The sequence below is a fragment of the Gadus macrocephalus genome, chromosome 8 (assembly GCF_031168955.1).
Source record: "Gadus macrocephalus chromosome 8, ASM3116895v1".
In the NCBI taxonomy this organism is placed as follows: domain Eukaryota; kingdom Metazoa; phylum Chordata; class Actinopteri; order Gadiformes; family Gadidae; genus Gadus; species Gadus macrocephalus.
Genome location: NC_082389.1, coordinates 13724655 through 13743964, shown reverse-complemented (window position 1 = coordinate 13743964; position 19310 = coordinate 13724655). Strand labels below are relative to the sequence as shown.

The 19310-nt window shown below is 48.0% G+C and overlaps 1 protein-coding gene across 26 annotated transcripts in view; it reads left to right on the top strand.

The window, feature by feature from the left end:
• dlg1b (discs large MAGUK scaffold protein 1b) overlaps positions 1–19310 on the top strand; it is a 63255-nt gene that overhangs the window by 223 nt on the left and 43722 nt on the right. For 18 of the 26 annotated variants that reach the window (XM_060059237.1, XM_060059227.1, XM_060059235.1 and 15 more), the window contains exons 1-4: positions 1–682; positions 1419–1550; positions 10540–10703; positions 12581–12646. The exon at positions 1–682 is cut by the window's left edge. In XM_060059237.1, coding sequence (XP_059915220.1) covers positions 664–682; positions 1419–1550; positions 10540–10703; positions 12581–12646 — 381 coding nt within the window. In that variant the 5' untranslated portion in view covers positions 1–663. Of the gene's footprint in view, positions 683–1418; positions 1551–10539; positions 10704–12580; positions 12647–14643; positions 15103–19310 lie in introns of those variants that run through there. The other 8 variants (XM_060059232.1, XM_060059247.1, XM_060059254.1 and 5 more) reach the window with 2 other exon arrangements.

The window sequence follows — 19310 nt, the reverse complement described above, 5'->3', positions numbered from 1 at the left end:
TAGCCAAAACGGGGCTGCTGCTCCGACTGAGTTTTCGCGTTGGTGACTCCGGAGTGGATTGGCGTGTTTGGGAGGTTTATTTTGGAAGCCGCGACTGCTGCAAACGACGTCTAGTCTGCATTGTCAACCCTGCGCGTATCACCCATGCCCATGCATGCACGGACTGGCGGGCATTATGCTGCACTGCTGAGCCTCTCCGCCCCGGTCACTGTTTGTGTGTGTAACTAAACGGCAGCGAGACTAGGGCTTGTAGTTAGCAGATCCTCAGACTCCCAGCTGCATATGTGGTGTCGTGGCGTCCCCACCTCGCCGCTGTCAGTCCGAGAAGTGCAGCTGTCAGCCCACACGGTACTCGGCGTTGCTTCTGCTTTTAGCTGACCAACATACGGAAGACAAACGTTCACCGGGACCTGCTGTTTATGTTCCGTGTTGCCGTGACGCGGAGAGTTTAGTTCGCGAGTGTGTGTTCAGAGAAGTGAACTTGTGGGCTCTGGTCGTCACAGGAGGGGGGTTCCTAAGCTCCGGGGGTGAACACGGCAGACTTTGGACGGCCGGCTAGTTGTGAAAGTGTTTTCTTGGTGTCGTGAGGAGACGTTTTGTCACCCTGTGTGTTTCGGCTTAGCCCGGCTAGCGAGCTAGCCCAGTGCCGTGCCAGTCCTAACCATGCCAGTGCGAAGGAAAGGTAAGCGGCTTCCACTATTCCCTAGCAAGCTAGCATTGCTGCTAACCACCGCCAACACAAACATCCACACAAGTGACAAACACACAGCTTATCACTGCTATAAGTTGGGTAACATATCGTTAACCAACTTATTGGGTAACGAAGGTTTATTGATCTGATTGAGACACCCTGTTTAACCCAGTGGGTTTTAAAGTGGGGTCGGGGCTAGTGTGTGTCTGTGTGTGGTGCTAACCAAGTAGTTTATGGGGCACCTTGACTGGGAGAGAGTTGGTACATCTTTAGAGGAGCGGTGAAGCAGACTGCTCTTCTTTACGGAACCGGAATTCCGGCACCGTCCGGTGACGTTGTCACTACTGACAAAGTCGCTGTAATAGTGTGTTGTAGTCAGTGTTCACTTCAGCTAGTTTGGTTTTACAAATAACACTAGTGCTACACGTTTCTGTCCTGTTTCATTATAGACTTTTCATATTCACAGTCTTATATCCGCGTGTGTGTGTGTGTGTGTGTGTGTGTGTGTGTGTGTGTGTGTGTGTGTGTGTGTGTGTGTGTGTGTGTGGAGTTCAAATGCTTCTTTAAAGTTTCGGCAATCGATTTCCCACATTTAAAAAAACATCATATAATTCAGACTAGTTTGTTTTCAGTTAGTTAAAAATTCAACCCAGTACTCATTCATCTTTTGCCCTGCGAGTTTTCGTATCATCATCATCGTCATCGTCATCATCTGCTCTCCCCTCAGATGCACAGAGAGCCTTGGTTCTTCTTGAGGCGTACCAGACCAAACTGAGCCAAACGGACGACCGGCAGCTCAAACACTCGATCCAGCGGGTCATCGACATCTTCCAGAGCAATCTATTCCAGGCCCTCATAGGTAAGCGCGTGTCTGGTGTCTTGCTGTCTGGTCGTAGGCGGTTTGATTCTTGCTCTGTCCCTCAATCAAGGCAGTGCATTCAGTGTTCATACGTTGGCCCCCTTGTGAGGTGACATGAGAGTGTGTGAGCGGCCCTGGCTGGACAGGGTTCAGAGGCAGATGTATACAGAGAGCCCTGTGCGACGCCTCGCTACTATTTTAAGATGGGTTGCACCGCGACCGTGCTTAATTTGCTATTGACTCTCTGTCAGTACTTTCACATTGAAGTTGTGTTTATGAGCAGAGCGTTGAACGGACACAAGCCCCGGGTGGGAGGGCTTAACTTGGAACTGATGTCACATGTGCGCGTTGGGTTATAAACTCCGCCTGTGAAACTTGGACGACACACACACACACTTGACAGACTGTGTGTGTGTGTGTGTGTGTGTGTGTGTGTGTGTGTGTGTGTGTGTGTGTGTGTGTGTGTGTGTGTGTGTGTGTGTGTGTGTGTGTGTGTGTGTGTGTGTGTGTGTGTGTGTGTGTGGGGGGATGCAAAGATGTAGTATTTTACTTGTATAATGTGGCTCTTCATGACACTGTATTATGTTTGTTTTTTGTCTTGTAAATTGTTGTTCTTCTAAGACACTGTATTGTGTGTTACTTGTTTATTGCTGTTCTTCAATGACACTGTATTGAGTGTTATCTTAAAAGGACAAGCAGCCTGTGTATAAGTGTGGTCACTGGCCAGGGAGTGGTTCATTGCTGTGGTCACACTGGTAGCTGGGTTTAACTCTCACATACAGCCTTGCCACTCACATGGAATAGGATGGGAGAGGTTTGGCAGATGATTGGCTCTTGGCTCTCAGTGAGGCGCCTGATTGGTCGGCTCTTCCTTTTAGCAGGCTTCATCCAATTCGACTTAAAGTGCCCTTTGTTTGCCGTAGTGCTTGCCTAAGGATGCTTACAGGTAGACTGGATCTTGGGGATTGAACCCAGAACCGTTCAGCTGGGAGTCAAGCACCTGTAGCACTAGGGGGTAAACTAACCTGGTACAACCTCGCACAAATATAAGTATCCACCCCAGCCAAGCGTGGGCTGGATGATGTACATCAGGAGGAGCGGGCCAGGGGCTGTTTACGTGGCTCTCTGAGGTGAATCGTTACTGTGTGGGTTCAAACTGTTACATCGGCTCACTGCTCCAGGGTTAACGGGCAGCAGCAGCCAGCCGGGAAACTTACCCATCATCAGGAATGTTGCCTGGCCTGTTTGAGTTTCTCACAGGGTTCTGGGTGGCTGGTTCACTGGCTGGCTGTTTGACACGCTGGCTGGCTGTTTCACAAGTTGGCTGGTTTGGTTGGTTGTTTGGGTGGCTGACTGGATGGCTGACTATCTGACCAACTGGCCTCTCCTTTGGCTGACCGGCTGGCTGTTGAGTGGGCTGGACCTGTTATCTGAAACTCCTAAGATGGAAACTTGATGCTTTTTTGCGCCAACTAAATGTTAGTATCACAGAGAGGAGGTCATGGTTTCGACAAGTGAAGCTCCTGAATACGTTGTGATTTAATTTCACGTATTTGCTGAACTCCTCAAGACTGAACAATGAATCTGGCTCTTGCATACGGTTGTCTTGGGTCAGAATCTGATTTTCAGATGACAGTCTAAAGAATAGGACTTTAGGGTCATCATCAGCTCTGATATATTTACTTTTTACTGTTGTTGCTGCTTGTGGTTTCTCTGGGCTTTCAACACTCTAGTATGGACGTAATGTGCTGGAGTATAGCTCTCCCCGTCCACAGGACACAGGGTTGATCCCTTTCACAGCCAAAAGTGATGGTGTGCTTAGAATACTTAACCTTTTATCAGTTCCAGAGCCACAACTGGCTGACATATGCACACCTGTCTGACTTCTCAAACCTAACCTGCAAAAAACTGACCTTTATCCCTCCCCTGAACACACCTGTCTGATCCATGCACATCTGTCTGACGTTTACACACCTGTTTGATCCTATCCGAACTGCATCTCTTCCCCTGAACACCTGTCTGATCTCTATCCCTCCTCTGAACACCCCTGTCTTGCCTTTAAACAATGCACACCTGTCTTACCTTTACACACCTGATTTACCTTTACACACCTGTCTGACCTCTATCCCTCCTCCGAACACACCTGTCTGACCTTTACACACCTGTCTGACCTCTATCCCTCCTCCGAACACACCTGTCTGACCTTTACACACCTGTCTGACCTTTACACACCTGTCTGACCTCTATCCCTCCTCTGAACACACCTGTCTGACCTTTACACAACTGTCTTACCTTTACACACCTGTCTGACCTCTATCCCTCCTCTGAACACACCTGTCTGACCTTTACACAACTGTCTTACCTTTACACACCTGTCTGACCTTTACACACCTGTCTGACCTCTATCCCTCCTCTGAACACACCTGTCTGACCTTTACACAACTGTCTTACCTTTACACACCTGTCTGACCTCTATCCCTCCTCTGAACACACCTGTCTGACCTTTACACACCTGTCTGACCTCTATCCCTCCTCTGAACACACCTGTCTGACCTTTACACAACTGTCTTACCTTTACACACCTGTCTGACCTCTATCCCTCCTCTGAACACACCTGTCTGACCTTTACACAACTGTCTTACCTTTACACACCTGTCTGACCTTTACACACCTGTCTGACCTCTATCCCTCCTCTGAACACACCTGTCTGACCTTTACACAACTGTCTTACCTTTACACACCTGTCTGACCTTTACACCCCTGTCTGACCTCTATCCCTCCTTTGAACACACCTGTCTGATCTACACCCCTGTCGGACCTAGATAACCTTTCTTGAACCCCCCTGGATGAACACATCGTTACCTTCCTGTCTGACCATTATATCCTTACTCTTTGCATGTTTGCTAAATGGAGTTCAGCCGGGCTGATTGAGAGCCTCATACCTGAAACCAGTGCAGTTATTTTTCAGGCAGTTAAATGGTTCAGTATTCATTCCAGTGCAGTACACGGACACAACACCATAACAATTAAACCCTTATTAACAATTCCATTTACAAAGTGTAAGTGTTAGTACTATTTTATGCAGTGGTTTATAATGGTAATAAATTGGTTGTGTTAAGGGTTTAGTTGTAAAATAATAATGTTAAAGGGTTTAGCTATAAACTGGTCATGTTAGGGGTTTAGCTATAAATTGGTTGCGTTAAGGATTTAGTTCTAAACTGGTCATGTTAAGGGGTTTAACATTTAACTGGTCACGTTAAGGGGTTTAGTTGTAAACTGGTCATGATTAGGGGTTTAGTTGTAAACTGGTCATGTTGTTACCTGGTTTAGCTGTAAGCTGGTCATGTTGTTACCTGGTTTAGTTGTAAGCTGGTCATGTTGTTCCCTGGTTTTGCTGTAAGCTGGTTCTATTGTTTTCCATTACAGTTTTTCTTGACTGCTCTTCAGTTCTGCTCCGGTGGCTTGAGAAGCGGAGACCTCCGCAGACAGCTCAATGCATCATGCATGACACACACACACACACACACACACACACACACACACACACACACACACACACACACACACACACACACACACACACACACACACACACACACACACACACACACACACACACACACACACACACACACACACACACACACACACACACACACACACACACACACACACGTGTGTGTGTGTGTGCAGGCTGCTCAATATAGACACTCAATCAACAAAACTGGCTTTGGGCCAGTAAAATGTAAAAACCACTGTCCCAGACTCTCCCAGTTCTTATCCGTCTCCCTTAACCTCACCCCCACTGAGGCTGTAATGAAAAATAGATTGGTGCTACACATCCCCCCCTCTCTCTTCAAGATATGTATGCAGTCTGTAATCTGTGTGTAGACACGAAGATTACCCCCCAGTTCATAATCCCATGCCTGCAGTAGGTTTACCGTCCCTCTCTGCTGTACACGCTCGGGAGACAGACGGAGGAGACGGACAGACAGACAGACAGACAGACAGTACAATGCTTGGTTTGTCATCAAAAGTGTGGCTAGAAAAAAATGAATCCTTGCAGTTGTTTACTCGTGTGCCGATGAGATGCCTGCTGAGACTGTGGCTTGCTTTCCCTGAGCAGCGACCCGAGGAGAGGGAGGCCTGTGTAGAGGGGTCTGCTGGAAACGTTCTTCTCTTAGTTCCACAGAGAAGCGCGCCGGGCCACGGCTCGAATGGCTTAGAGGCATCGTATCGCTCAGACAGACACAGAGAGACACTGATACACAGTTACCCTGCTCCTCTCTGACGGCGGCATCCATATCGCTGATCTCTCACTTAAAGCATCCTCATTTAGTTTAACAAATGGAGCATTAACCAAAGTGAACTCAAAGCTGATTTGGTGGGATGTTCTCTCTCTCTCTCTCCATCATTTGTCCTTTCATTCTTCTCTCTGTCATACCTCAGTTTTTTCTTTCTTTCTTTCTTTCTTTCTTTCTTTCTTTCTTTCTTTCTTTCTTTCTTTCTTTCTTGTGTGTGTGTATTGCTCATCATATCTTCAGGGCTCTATCCTATTCATCTCCTCCTCTCACCACAGCACACAGCCTTAGATAGGTCAGTATCTTAATTGTGTCAATTGAAAGTCAGTGTATCCCACCTAGTGGTGGTTGTTTGTGAACAGGTTGGACCGAGTTGGTTGACTTCTAGAGCCGGGTTGGACCTACTTGGGCCCGGCATGGACCCCGTAGGTGGACGACTCCGGCCAGGCTGGACCTACCTGGGCCAGGTTGGACCCAGTAGGAGTGTCTTCATTCTCAGTGTGTGTCGGGACCTGCGGGCCGGATCATCTAGTCCAGCGTTCCTCACATCATGGCTCGGGTCCAGCTCTGGACCGGGCAGCTGTGGCTTCTGGGCGGTAATCCAAAAGCGGTTCTATTTAAACCTGTGCTTCAGATTAGTGGAGATGTGTGCCAAATGCTCATTGACCCATCACATGTCCCATCACTCACTGATTGAAAACCGACACCCCTTTAATTTTGACATCAATGTTAATTTGGCAAAATACTGTATGTCTTCAGTCTCATTCATGGTGTCACCGCCGGGCCCCGAGGCTGTGGGTCAAGCTGTACTGGTCCTTTTGAAAAACACTTGCCGAGAGGTTGAGGAATTCAACTTTATTTGGTCTGTCCTTCATCACAGCTGTTCTCAAAGGGCTTCTCAGACCCACATTAGATGACAATAATACACCCCTGACTCCCCTTAACTTTAGAGAAATCCTGTAAAGAATCACATTAGAGACATTCCTCCTCCACTAACTCCTCTCTATACACGAAAGTTGATCTTCCTTTGCTGCTTAAAAGCCACAAAGAAAACTCAGTCCTGAAGGAAACAATGTTCTCCCACTGTAGTCCTGATATCGTCCCCTCCGTCTCTCTCTCCTCCATGATAACATCAGTAGTGCTAATAGGCTTTCTCTTACAGTAGCTCCTCTGTTCTTGGTGTGTGTGTGTGTGTGTGTGTGTGTGTGTGGTATGCTACTGGATGTGTGTACATGTGTTTGTATTGATAGTGCCGTGTGTTCTCGGCGGGGCTCGTAGAGGGTGGTCGTGTTCGTCTGGACGTGTCCGTACGGGGGGGACCAACACTATCAAGGTGCACTGAGCTGCATTGAGCCGTCCCAGGAGGCCCCTATGGTGTGCGGTGGGCCCCATGCGGTGTAACGCTACTCCGCTGTGACTTGTTGTCTGAGTGAAAATCAATACAGAGCCGCGTCAAGGTGTCCCTCGAGAGCTCCCACCGCCGGCCGGATCGGCATGGTCCTCCCAGCAGCCGTCTTTGTTCTAGGTTCTGGAGTTGCCACAAAGAGCTCATCGAACTGCTGTGTCTGGTTGCTAAGCAAAGGATGCCGCTGTATCTGGTTGCTGGGTGAATAGTGCTGCTGTGTCTGATTGCTAGGTCTTGTTGCTGGGTGAGGGTGCGGTAGTTTCTGGTTGCTAGGCGAATAGTCTTGCTGTGTCTGGTTGCTAGGTGATTTTGGATGTTGTAAGGTGCTGTTGTTAATGGATTCAAACCGATAGGTGCTGCTGTGTGTGTGTGTGTGTGTGTGTGTGTGTGTGTGTGTGTGTGTGTGTGTGTGTGTGTGTGTGTGTGTGTGTGTGTGTGTGTGTGTGTGTGTGTGTGTGTGTGTGTGTGTGTGTGTGTGTGGTAGCCACAAAAGTTTAAAAGCCAGACTTTGTGTTTCCTTCCCCAAACCTTTTGGCGGGCACCATGTGTTACATCATCAGTCCGCTGGTCCTTCCTGGTTGCCAGGGAGATGACCATGCTTTGGAGATTGAAATTGCTTCCTTTTTCTCGTGCCTGTGTGTGTGTCTGTGTGACTGTTCATGTGAGACCTGGGCAGCCGAGAGGGATTGTAATGTTTTTCTGCTCCTGCCTGGTTGCATCAGGAAAGGAGTCGTCATCTGAAACAGATTGGCTGAGAGGAGATTATGTGATGGAAATACTGGAGAAATGGGATGAGGGAACTCCTGTTTTAGGCCATTGCCGAGGCCTGATCTAGGCTGGTCAACATCACGGTCGATATGTGACCATTAAACTGCGGAAACACTACCGAATCACAGCCCAAACACCAACCCCCACTGCATCATGAGACCAACGCCTCTATTCCATTAAGCCCTAACCACTAACAGTATGACTTAACAGAGATTTTAGAAACGTGTCATTAGGGAGCAGGTAGGGGCTGGATGGCATCTCGCTCAAGGATGGCTCCAGGTTAGGTGCGCAGCCCAACCTGGAGCCACATTGGGCATCAAACCCTGTTCCTGTTCAGCTGTGAATCGGACCAGCCTAACCACTGCTTACAGCAGTCCTATATCTGTACCCTTTCTGTTTTGATCCATGAAGCCCATTTAATTTGGGCCTCCTCGGAAAAAGACGATCCTTAATCTTCAAGAGACAGGCTGGGTAAAGGTTTCATAAAAAGTAAAACTAATAATAAAATCTATTATTAACTCCAGGTCCGCAGGCCGCTTCGGGCCAGTTTAAAATAAGCAGGAAACCAAGTTGGCGAGCTGATTGGGTTTGTGGGGCCGGGCCGGCGGTAGAGCCGCTCTACGAATACCACTGTGGGCTGGAAGGAAAGATCGGGTGCTTTATGAGGACGTCTTGTGTGCCAGGCTGGAGGAAGCCCGGACGATGTGGGTCGGCCCCACTCAGCCCTCTCTTCATGGGGCTAAATAAAGGACCGGTGGGCAGGAAGCTGGACCAGGCCTTGGGTCGAGTTCAAGAGTTTGCACTGTCTAGTGCAGTGGAGGAGTATGTATACTTTATTTTACAAACTGTCCTGATTGTATTTATTCATCAGATTTAGCAGTGGTGGCCCTCTTTATGGCCAACCACTTTTGCCTGGGGGGTGTGAATGGCCACCTCAGGCCCCCCATGGATCCACCCCTCTGACACCCCCCTGCATTTTTGCAATAATATTTTTGCATATGTTTACTAAGGTTTGAAAGACCTTGTAAAGGTCCTGTGTCGGCCTACATATGGACATAGTGAGCTGGCACTATTCACTGACATTCATCGGGAGAAAGTGCACGACCATGTCCGAGGTTTTGGTCACTGGTTGGCTCCGGACTGCAGTGGGGACAGGGAGGTCTCCTCAGCGCTTCCTGCCCGGCGGTCTGTACTGTCTGAGGCCAGCAGCCTCCTCTTGGCTGGTGGGACGCTGTGTTTAGTTGAAGAAAGGCCATTACACAGACCGGATGGAGCGGGGTCTCTGTCCTAAGCCGGGGCTCTGCCCCCCCCCCGCCCCCCCCCCCCCCGTCAAGTGTTCCTGCCAGTACCTCGATCTCAGCCTGTCAGCACGCTGCACTCATGTGTTGAAAAGCCATAAATTTAACCCACACGTACGTATGTAAACATCTCTTGTTTCTTGATCTGTAAATGTATCTGAAGCCTTTTTTAAGTGTTGCTAAGATCAAAGCAAGGAGACTAAAAACGTCTTTAGTATGATCCCTGTGGGAATGAGCTTGTGATTTATAAATATTTACAAGATATTTTTAACTGTCGCACTCCAATGATTCTTCCTTGCTCAAAACACATTGGCAGCACCAAGGAATGAATGAATAGCCACAGAGGGCACACACGCACACGCATACATGCTGGTGTTGACCTGGGCCAGCTGATGAGCTAATTAGACCAGCTATGGCTCAAGACTTTGTTTTAGTTGGATGAAGCCCCTATTAAATATTAATTAATTCAATAGTTTGAAGCAACTTTATTTGTTGAATACCCAATGAGGTATATTTAGTGTTGATGCCTTCATGGAGCTTGAACTTCTACCTATACTCTTTTGGATTAAACAGATCTAAATTTGCAACTGCCTTTTGCAATGTATTGATTGAGCATATGAATACATTCCTGTATCGTCGTGTGTGTGTGTGTGTGTGTGTGTGTGTGTGTGTGTGTGTGTGTGTGTGTGTGTGTGTGTGTGTGTGTGTGTGTGTGTGTGTGTGTGTGTGTGTGTGTGTGTGTGTGTGTGTGTGTGTGTGTGTGTGAGACACCTCCTAAACGTTTGGTTTGTAGCAAACAAATGCTTGATGGGAGGTCCAGTTGTTGTTGCTGGGACGGAAACTTTCTGACACGGAACTGAAACCTGAAGACTATTTTAACAGCTGTGAAACACACACACACACACTCTTACATGGGCAGATTTTTGCCATGGGTGATTTGGCTTCAATCTTAAACACTATAATTTCTTAGTTCTTTCTACAGTGTAAAAGCTGCATTAAGTGCCTAATCATTATTATGATTATAAAAAGCTTTCCACTGTTGAAACAACAAGATAAAGGCCTTTTCCAGGCAGCTCTTGCAATTATCGTCAACAGCACTTAATGTTTTAACTTAAAGCTAAAGGCCAATCTTCTGTATTCTCTCTCTGAAAACACAGGCAGAACTCCCTGCTTCTACAAACAGTTTCCAACCTCAAACCTCTCCCCTTTCTCCGCAGACATCCAGGAGTTCTACGAAGTGACCTTATTGGACAGCCAGAAATGTGCCGACCCGGCCCGGAGCTGGGAGCCCCTGCCGCCGGTCAACCTGTGGGACCTGTCCAGCCTCCAGAGTCCCACCGGCACCTCGGAGACGCTGCCCAGCATCAGCACCAGCATCGAGGTGAGGCTCCCGGCGCCGGTACCGGGGTTCTGGAGGAACAGGGGGGACCCGCGGTGTGGCGGGGACGGCACCTGTTGAGCCTCCTGCTCTGGGCTCCATCTCCTGGGTTTTAATTTGTGTTGGCGCTGAGAGATTGGTTACGGGTTGTCAAGGGATCTAGTATTTTATGTGGAAAATAACTGAATGGACAAAGCTGTTCATATATTGTCAGTTAACTAGTGTCTGTTAACTGTCAGTTAACTGAAGTACAGTCGGGAAGCTGATAGAGTACAGTCGGTTAGCGGTGTGGACTAGTAACATTGTTGTCAATAAATGGATAACGGTTATGGTGTAAACTGTAATAAACTTGTATTGCTGGGGAACCGTTCTCAGCCAACGGTGCTATCAAGGTAGCAGTGCAGTCAGATCAAAGACGATAATCTCATCTTTCTTCTGACACTGTCTCGGTGTCAGAAGGGGACCCTGGAGATCCCTCTTCTCTGAGGCCACAGGGTGTCTCTGGCACCCCCTAGGTGTGGTACGCCGAACAGCTGCTCACAGGCACTAGAGCGCTAACTTAAAGCTAGGAGGTTGTTAAAGAAACCAAACCAAACTAAACTGGACACACAAGCAACCCTAGAAACCCTTGTGTAGTAAAGAACAACCCTATGCTCTTCCTTTCAGCAGTGGTTCTCAGACGTTGCTTTCATAGCCTCAGGGCTGTCTCTTTCAAAAGTATTACATAGCTGATTGCTATGGCGTCCATATTACATCCTCATAGAATCACTTCCTGCCACTTGTATCCAAATCCTTACGCAGCTTGGGTGGAACCAAGAGATTTGCTGCCTTGCTCAGGGACACTAAGACCAGACGCCTGGCTTTGTGAGGGGATTTTTACCTGCAAAGTTTTCATTTTTATTTGGTTTTGAACCTCCTTAAACAGAGGGTGATTCAACTCTATTTGCTTTACTTGGTGGTTGGCCCCCCTGCAGCAATGCATGCTGGGATTGGGAGGATTCCCAGATACACATCATCATTCCACAGCTCAATTGTTTGTGTGTTTGTGTGTATGTGATTCTAAATGTGTGTTGGGTTGGTTTAATGTGGTTTTTGTACATGTGTATCTTGGTTTGGTTTTTATGTTTGTGTGCTATTGCGCATTCATGTTGGGGGGACTTTCTCGGTGTGTGTGTGTTGGGGTGACTAAATGTGTGTGAGTGCACGTAGGGGAAGGGAGGATTTTGTGTGTGTGTGTGTGCGTGTCGGGATTGTCTTTGTGTGTGTGTGTGTGTGTGTGTGGTCATGTGCACGGCCCGTGTTCCTCGCCTGCTTCACTGTAGAAGCGTCCCGGTGCTCTCCTCCCTAACACATCTCTGCTGTCTCTCTGGTCGTCGCTAACACAAGCGACCGCTCTGAACGGCAGTATGCGATGAAAGAACAGCTTGTCTCCACCCATTCTGTTCCTCCACCAACATCACCCCCACCGGAGCCACTGTTCTCGGTGCCAAACTGGGACACGGCATATGTTGCACGGAGAACTGGTCTTCACACGGGTTTGTGAAGCATCGTTATTGGCGGGAGCGCTGGCCAGACGGGGCTTATTTTACCGTGACTGAGTTTCGATGTGAGGTGCGACGGGTTTCGATCCACTGGAGCTGAAGGATCGGACGGGGCTTGTACGGCCTCTTGCGTTTGCGGGGGGGGCTCTGCCCGCCTGCCGCCAACGCAGCCGCGAACCCATCCTAAAGCGGGTTTGAGCTGTGAACTTTGTTTCAATTCAATTCAACCCCCCTCTCTCTCTCTCTCTCTCTCTCTGTCTCTCTGTCTCTCCCTCTCTCTCGTTCCTCCTCCTCCCCTCCTCCCACGGGTTGGGTTGGCTGGTAAAACGCTACGGGTAGGACTCGGCCCTCCTACAGGAGATCTTCCACGCACTGGCGCAGGGTAAAGACCACGCGTTCGGACCCGTAAGTACTGGTGATGGGCACTGTTGGCGGTGGCGGTGGGGTGGGGGGGGGGGCGTCTTCACGTCGCTGTGTTGTCCATTGTTCCATTCCGTTGCCATTCCCGCCGGGAACAGAATGGGGTCGGGTCATAGGTCATGGGTCAACGCTCATGGTTCATTGTTTTAACGTTTTTATTTTCTGTCGTTGTGGTTTTGGTTGACGGGTCCCGGCCAGTACACGTCCTGTGCGCCAGACTGGGACCAGTATAATGGTCCACCACAGCAACCAGCCCAGCAGGGCACTGAGGGGCCTGGGAGAACTGGTCTCAGGACAGGTGCTGTACTGGCCGTCTGGACCCGTCGGTGGTGGCTCGTTTTTCGTGCGGTCCGGTTTTTCGGACGTCTCAGTTCCTCCTCTTCTGCGTCAAGTTGTGCGTGTTGTGTTATTGTTTGGTACTAACCGCCATCAAGCACACTGCACGACATCAAGCAGCATTCACAGTGACATCACTACCACCACCACTATCATCAACAACAACCGCATTCGTCCACTTCCAGCTCATTCTGGCCGGCCTGTGCTGGCCGGGCTGTGGGATGTTTGGAGGTTCTGTGTCTGGGTGTTAGTTTGTTGTTCAGCTCCAGCGGCGCGGTGCGGCGTGGCGGGGTGGGCGGCGGCGCGCTGCATGGTGCAGCCCGTGGAGCCCCGCCCACCTGGTGAGTGTGGTCACACGGCGGCGCTGGCGGTGATGTAATCTGTGTGGTCAATGAACCTTTGTCTCTCTCTCTCCCCGATTGGTCAAAGTGTCTTGAATGATACACGAGTACTCCAATCCAAATGTCCTGGCCTCGACCTGTCTGTCCTCTCTCTGTCTCTCACTCTCTATGTTCCTCTCTCGCTCTATCTATCTCTGTCCCTCTCTTGCTCTCTCTCTCTCGATCTCGATCTCTCGCGATCTATCTCTATTTCTTTCTTTGTCTCTCTCACTCTGACACTGTATGGGTTTGATTTCATGTTTAAAATGTAACGTTTTAGTTTGTGTGTGTGTGTGTGTGTGTGTGTGTGTGTCATCATTTGTAAAATAAAAATGGTCAAATGTGTTTTTCCCACTCACGAGTATCATCATTCAAAGACCCAAACACAATCACGACAACATTCATACACTCCCAACCATAATCAGATGCAAATACACACACTCAACCCACCACACATGCATTCATCCCAACATGCACTCCATCCCCCAGACCAGCAGGCCGGTTGGCTGACGTATGAAGTGTGTGTGTGTGTGTGTGTGTGTGTGTGTGTGTGTGTGTGTGTGTGTGTGTGTGTGTGTGTGTGTGTGTGTGTGTGTGTGTGTGTGTGTGTGTGTGTGTGTGTGTGTGTGTGTGTGTGTGTGTGTGTGTGTGTGTGGGAGGCAGGGAGCAAACAGCTTCTATGATCGGTCACTGGCATATCTTACACACACACAGAGAGACACACACACAGAGAGACACACACACACAGAGAGACACAGAGACACACACAGAGAGACACACACACACACAGAGAGACACACACACAGACACACACACACACACACACACACACACACACACACACACACACACACACACACAGAGAGAGACACACACAGACACACACACACACACACACACACACACACACACACACACACACAGAGAGAGAGAGACGTCATCCACTCTTCTCCTCCTCTGCTTAGCATCAACTCGCCAATGTGATGAAAAGTAGAGTATGGTCCATTAGCTGCTGCTAATCTAGCCGCTATTGGTCTCCAGCCGACTTCTAACGGTACTAACACCGTAGTATGTATTTTATAATTAGGAAGGAGCGATTTGCACGACTGTTGTAGCCCGTGGTGGTGTTATTTGATTCAAACCGATTGTGGAAAAACACATTATGGTTAGCCTATAGTAATGTGTGTATAAAGAGGGTAGTAATTATGAACCGCTTTTCCGAATAACCCAAACCTCGGTCATGTTCCAAACCTCGGGCGACATATTTCAAAACCCAGGTTAAAAATGCTCATTGCAGTCGATTTGTGGTCAGTGACGGAAAGTTTTTTTTAGCCCAGAGTAAATCCACATGGTAGCAAAGAGCACCCCGGGTATGAAGGGGGCTTAACCCGTTCTGGCCGTATGCTTCCTGCGACGCTAGTTTGGTAGTCGAATGGCACGCGACCTGATGAATCTCCACGCGAGTCCGTTACATTCAGGATACCGCCAATTACGTTAGAAGCAAGTCTTTCCGGTGTCCAAGCACTTTTCCCTCAGAAAAAGTGTGCGTGCGTGCCTGCGTGCGTGTGTGGAGAGAGAGCGAGAGAGAGAGAGAGAGAGAGAGAGAGAGCTTGACTGCCCCCGTCCTGCACACAGCACAGCGGAGGAAAGGCGCGAGATGCTGATAATTGCGGGGCTCCCTCCCGATGCTTCAGGATGGATTGCATATGCATTGTCACAACCAAGGTATGACCGGAAAACTCGAAGGGTTTCACAGGGACTGTTAATCAGTCTTTAGCTGGGCTGTCGATGTGAATGAGCCACTTTTGTTCTGTCGTGGTAGTTGTTACTTCTGTCATGTTGGTGAGAACTCGCTTTTCGACTGTTCTCTCTTACTATCTTCGGTTAAGTACAACTCTGGAGTGCCTTTTACTAGCAGACTTTACGAGTCTCACCACTTACGTCTATATCTTTAAAAATATATATCATCATTTATGTTGAGCTTTTAGTTTTTGATTTCTTGTTGAAATGAGATTTTCCCATCTCACTTAACCGCGATGTCCTATTTGCAATGATGTCATTAAGGGCACGTGTCATTCAACAAATGGATGGAGCTCTCAACGAGAGCTCGCGCGGTTCCGCTTAGTAGATCCTTCCCGCCTCAACTTATCTGGCGTCGAGAGCCGCGCGCCCGGGTCCAACTTCTATAATTAGCGGAACAACTTTTGTGGTTGAGCCGTGTAATGGCTAGGAATCAGCGATTTTTGATTGGCCGTTTGGATATATTTGGTGTCCACCTTGATTATGATTTTCCAATAAGCTGGTTGTTGCTTTGTAGCCTACTAAATGGTCGAACTGGTGTGGTGATATTCTAGTTGAAGTGTATTTCAACGATCTTGAGACGGGCCAATGTTTCAGATTTAATTGGTACACAACCGAATAATATGAGTTATCCATAATCCTTAGTTTTTTTTGTACTATTAATGATCTATATCTTGTTTGTTATTAAAGTTGGTTCAGCGTAAATATATTTTTCTTAACACTTTGTAATTGTGTCACTAGGACATGGTGGACCTGACCACGCACACGCACACAATATGCAGTAACAGTAGTTAGCAATGTTACTCTACTGATATTAAATAAGCTAACCGTAGTAAGTAGCATCACTTGCCTGATCTGACACCAGCTAATAAGTAGTGTATACGTAAGATGCACCCACCAGGTAGTAGGCATCAGTGGGTTCTCTGACCACACTTTGTGCGCTTCCCTTTGTTATTCTATTCCCCCCAGCATGCCTACGTGTTTGATCCAGTCTCCAGGTAGTCATGGAGAGAGGGAGGGAGGGAGGGAGGGAGGGAGGGAGGGAGGGAGGGAGGGGAATGGATAAAAGCTGAAGAGGTGAGGAGAATAAGTGAGTGAGAGAGAACAAGCCACAGTCTTCAACTGGTGGACACTGGGAAGGGAACTGCCTACCACCACCAGTTTTACAGTTTGGTAATTTTACCTGGGAGATGTAGGTTCCACCAAGAGAGGGTTTCGTTTTATTTTTATATATTCAAAATTGATAAAAGTATCCATCATTAGCAAATGGAAGGAGGCTGTTCTGGATCCTGGTTACAGGGAGGTGGTGAAGGTTAAGGCCAACACTAACCTAGATGTTGGGTGTCTAAGCTGCAGATTATTCTGGGTCCTGGTTTGGGAGGTGGTGAAGGTTAAGGCCAACACTAACCTAGATGTTGGCTGTCTAAGCTGCAGCTGCAGCGTCTTGAATAATTGAGCGCTGTGGTGCATTTCATGCATTTCAAAGACCGCCAGGAAACGGCCGGCAATGGAGCTTGTCTTGGAAGGCTACCTCAGCACAATGCAGCAGAACGGCTGACAGGGGAGTATCATTAGTGGTTACTGAGGCTGTGCCCTGGTCTAGGATCAGTTTGGGGGAGGCCCATAGCTGATGTTACTTGGTCTGAAATTGGGTTGGGTAAGGCAGGTATCCACTGTTCCCTGGTCTGAGATCAGGTTGGTGCGGCTAATAGCTAATGACACCTGGGATGGAATCAGCCAGCTATGGTTAGCTGATGTGAGATCAGGGTAGTGATACTGTTAACTACTGTAGCTTGTGTAATATCAGAATGGTAACATTGCTAAATACTGTTCACTGGTTGAAATGAGGGATATTCACTATAAGTCTTCTAGTCGTTGGTGCAATTGCTAGTCGTAGTCGGTTAGAAGCTTTTAATTGATTAAAAAATTAAACTCTGAGAAAGCATTTCTACTGTGATAGGAAATGTGGAAGCCCGCCATACATATTACACAATACTTTTAATAATATAATTTACTAATATTAAACCACTTTTAGCTTCCCAAAACATCTTTATAATTTATCTATTAGAATATTTCCTGAATCTGTGTCACAATACTCAAGTAACCAGTCAGGGGCGCTGCCGTTCCAGACAGTTTGTCTTCATTGACTACAATTAAATGCCTTGTTCTGATTAGAAAGGACTGTAGAATAAGAACCATGGATGTATGAACAAGCTCGCAATCCCTTAACTACACTAACTGTTTATACACCTCGGCACTCAATTTTTCATCATGACTGGTAACAAAAACAACCGAAACCGTGCCTGCGTCATAACAACAGAGCTCTTAAACGCTTTCTGAAGCACTCACACACACCGTGGGGTGTGAGGTCTCCCACTCAGCCACCTACAGATCTGCGTCTTTAATACTAGGATGTGGGTGGGGGGGGATGTTGCCTCTTTGTTTATCCTCTGGTTAATCGGTGTGTTTGATGTGTGATGTTGGATATGGCTTCTACCTTATGAAGGAGGTGAAAACCTCCTCTTTTCTCCTCTCGGCACGCTCTTCCAACGTACTTATACTTATTCTTCAGCCCTTTAGTAGATGCTTTTATCTAGAGCGATGTGTGGTAATGAAGGAGGACTCGGGGGTGATCATCTCACTCCAGGAAGCTTACAGGTAGGCAGGCTGAATCGGTGGAATCAACGCACCTCTTTCCCAAACCTCTCGACGATCCTGCCCGCCCAGGGTGGGTCCTGTCCAACATAACCCACTTTTATAACCCTGTTTATCAACAATAGATGGATCAACTAAAATCTGGATCTCATCCAATAATTCTGCTGTGTATTGTTTGGTTTGCGGTCATTTTGTGGGATGAGCGAGATTGGAAGCTCAGGCGTCGGGGTACGGCTGACGTCTACTAGAACTGCTGACCTCCCCTGTTCCACATGAACCAGGCTTTCTGTCAGGCTCCCTCTCTCTCTCTCTCTTCATGCTGCCCTGGATGATATTTGTATTCAAGGTGAAGGCGTATCCTCTCGTTGTTTGTGTTCTTCTGCATATTAAACTGAGCTGTCAAGTCTGCTGGAGCGACAGGGCTGCGGCAGCCTGCTGTGTTTGGCTCTAGCGGGTATTCCCATGCTGGGCCGTACTGGATGACGGGGAGACGGGATAGAAGTAAAGACGGGGCATGAGTTTGATCCACAGGGTCGGCCTGTGGAACGAGAAGGAGCGCTTGGTTTCCGGGAGGGGTCATCTGGTCGTCTCTGCTGCGATGATGTAGTATTTCAGCAGATTTTCCTATCAGTCCTGTTTAAAACATGGGCCACCATTCTGTAACATTTCTTCTTCCGATGGGATACTTGTTCTATGTGACCCCCACCTTAGCCGGTACCATGCCTACCCAACACCCCTGCTACATGTAATACCCTCTGGATCAGAACACTCGTCCCACCCTGTGTGACACTCTCTCCCGCACTACGAGCAGAAGGGGCTCAGGAGGTAGAGCGGTTCCTCTGGTAACCAGAAGGTTTCTGTGTCGAGTTGTCTATGAGCAAGACACCTAACCTTTACTGCTCATGATAAGCTGGCTGTTGCCTTGCGTGGCTGACACACTCGTCGGTGGGTGAATGCGCGTATGAATGGCTGAAAGCGTGGGTTAACTGTTGAATCGGGCATTCACTGTGGAGAGCTACAAGTGGCCAAGGTCAGAAACGTGACTTATAATGCAGCCCACCTTACCATTTTAGCTTTTTGTCAGTTGTTCTCCACTGGTCGGGTCTTTATATCATTCAAAACAATCACATTTAATTCAGAAAAATGGGCTAGTAAACATAGATGTCATCGTGACCTTTTTTAAACATATCAACAAATATTTTCATCCACATTCAAAGCAGATAACTAGCAAAAAAATTAAATAATGAAGATATTTATTTATTTTGGATAAAACTATCAGCAACCCATTCAGAACTTGTCTGCTCCCCACTTTTGGGTCGCGAGCCACCAGTTGAGAAACCCAGCTCTATGTGATGCTACTAGGCAATGGCCACTTGATCTACTGCATGCATACAGTTCTACTTCCTGCAGCCCTCCCACCTCAGTGCCCTGCTGCTCAACAGCCTCCTACTCAGCACACCTACGTCATAACCCATTCC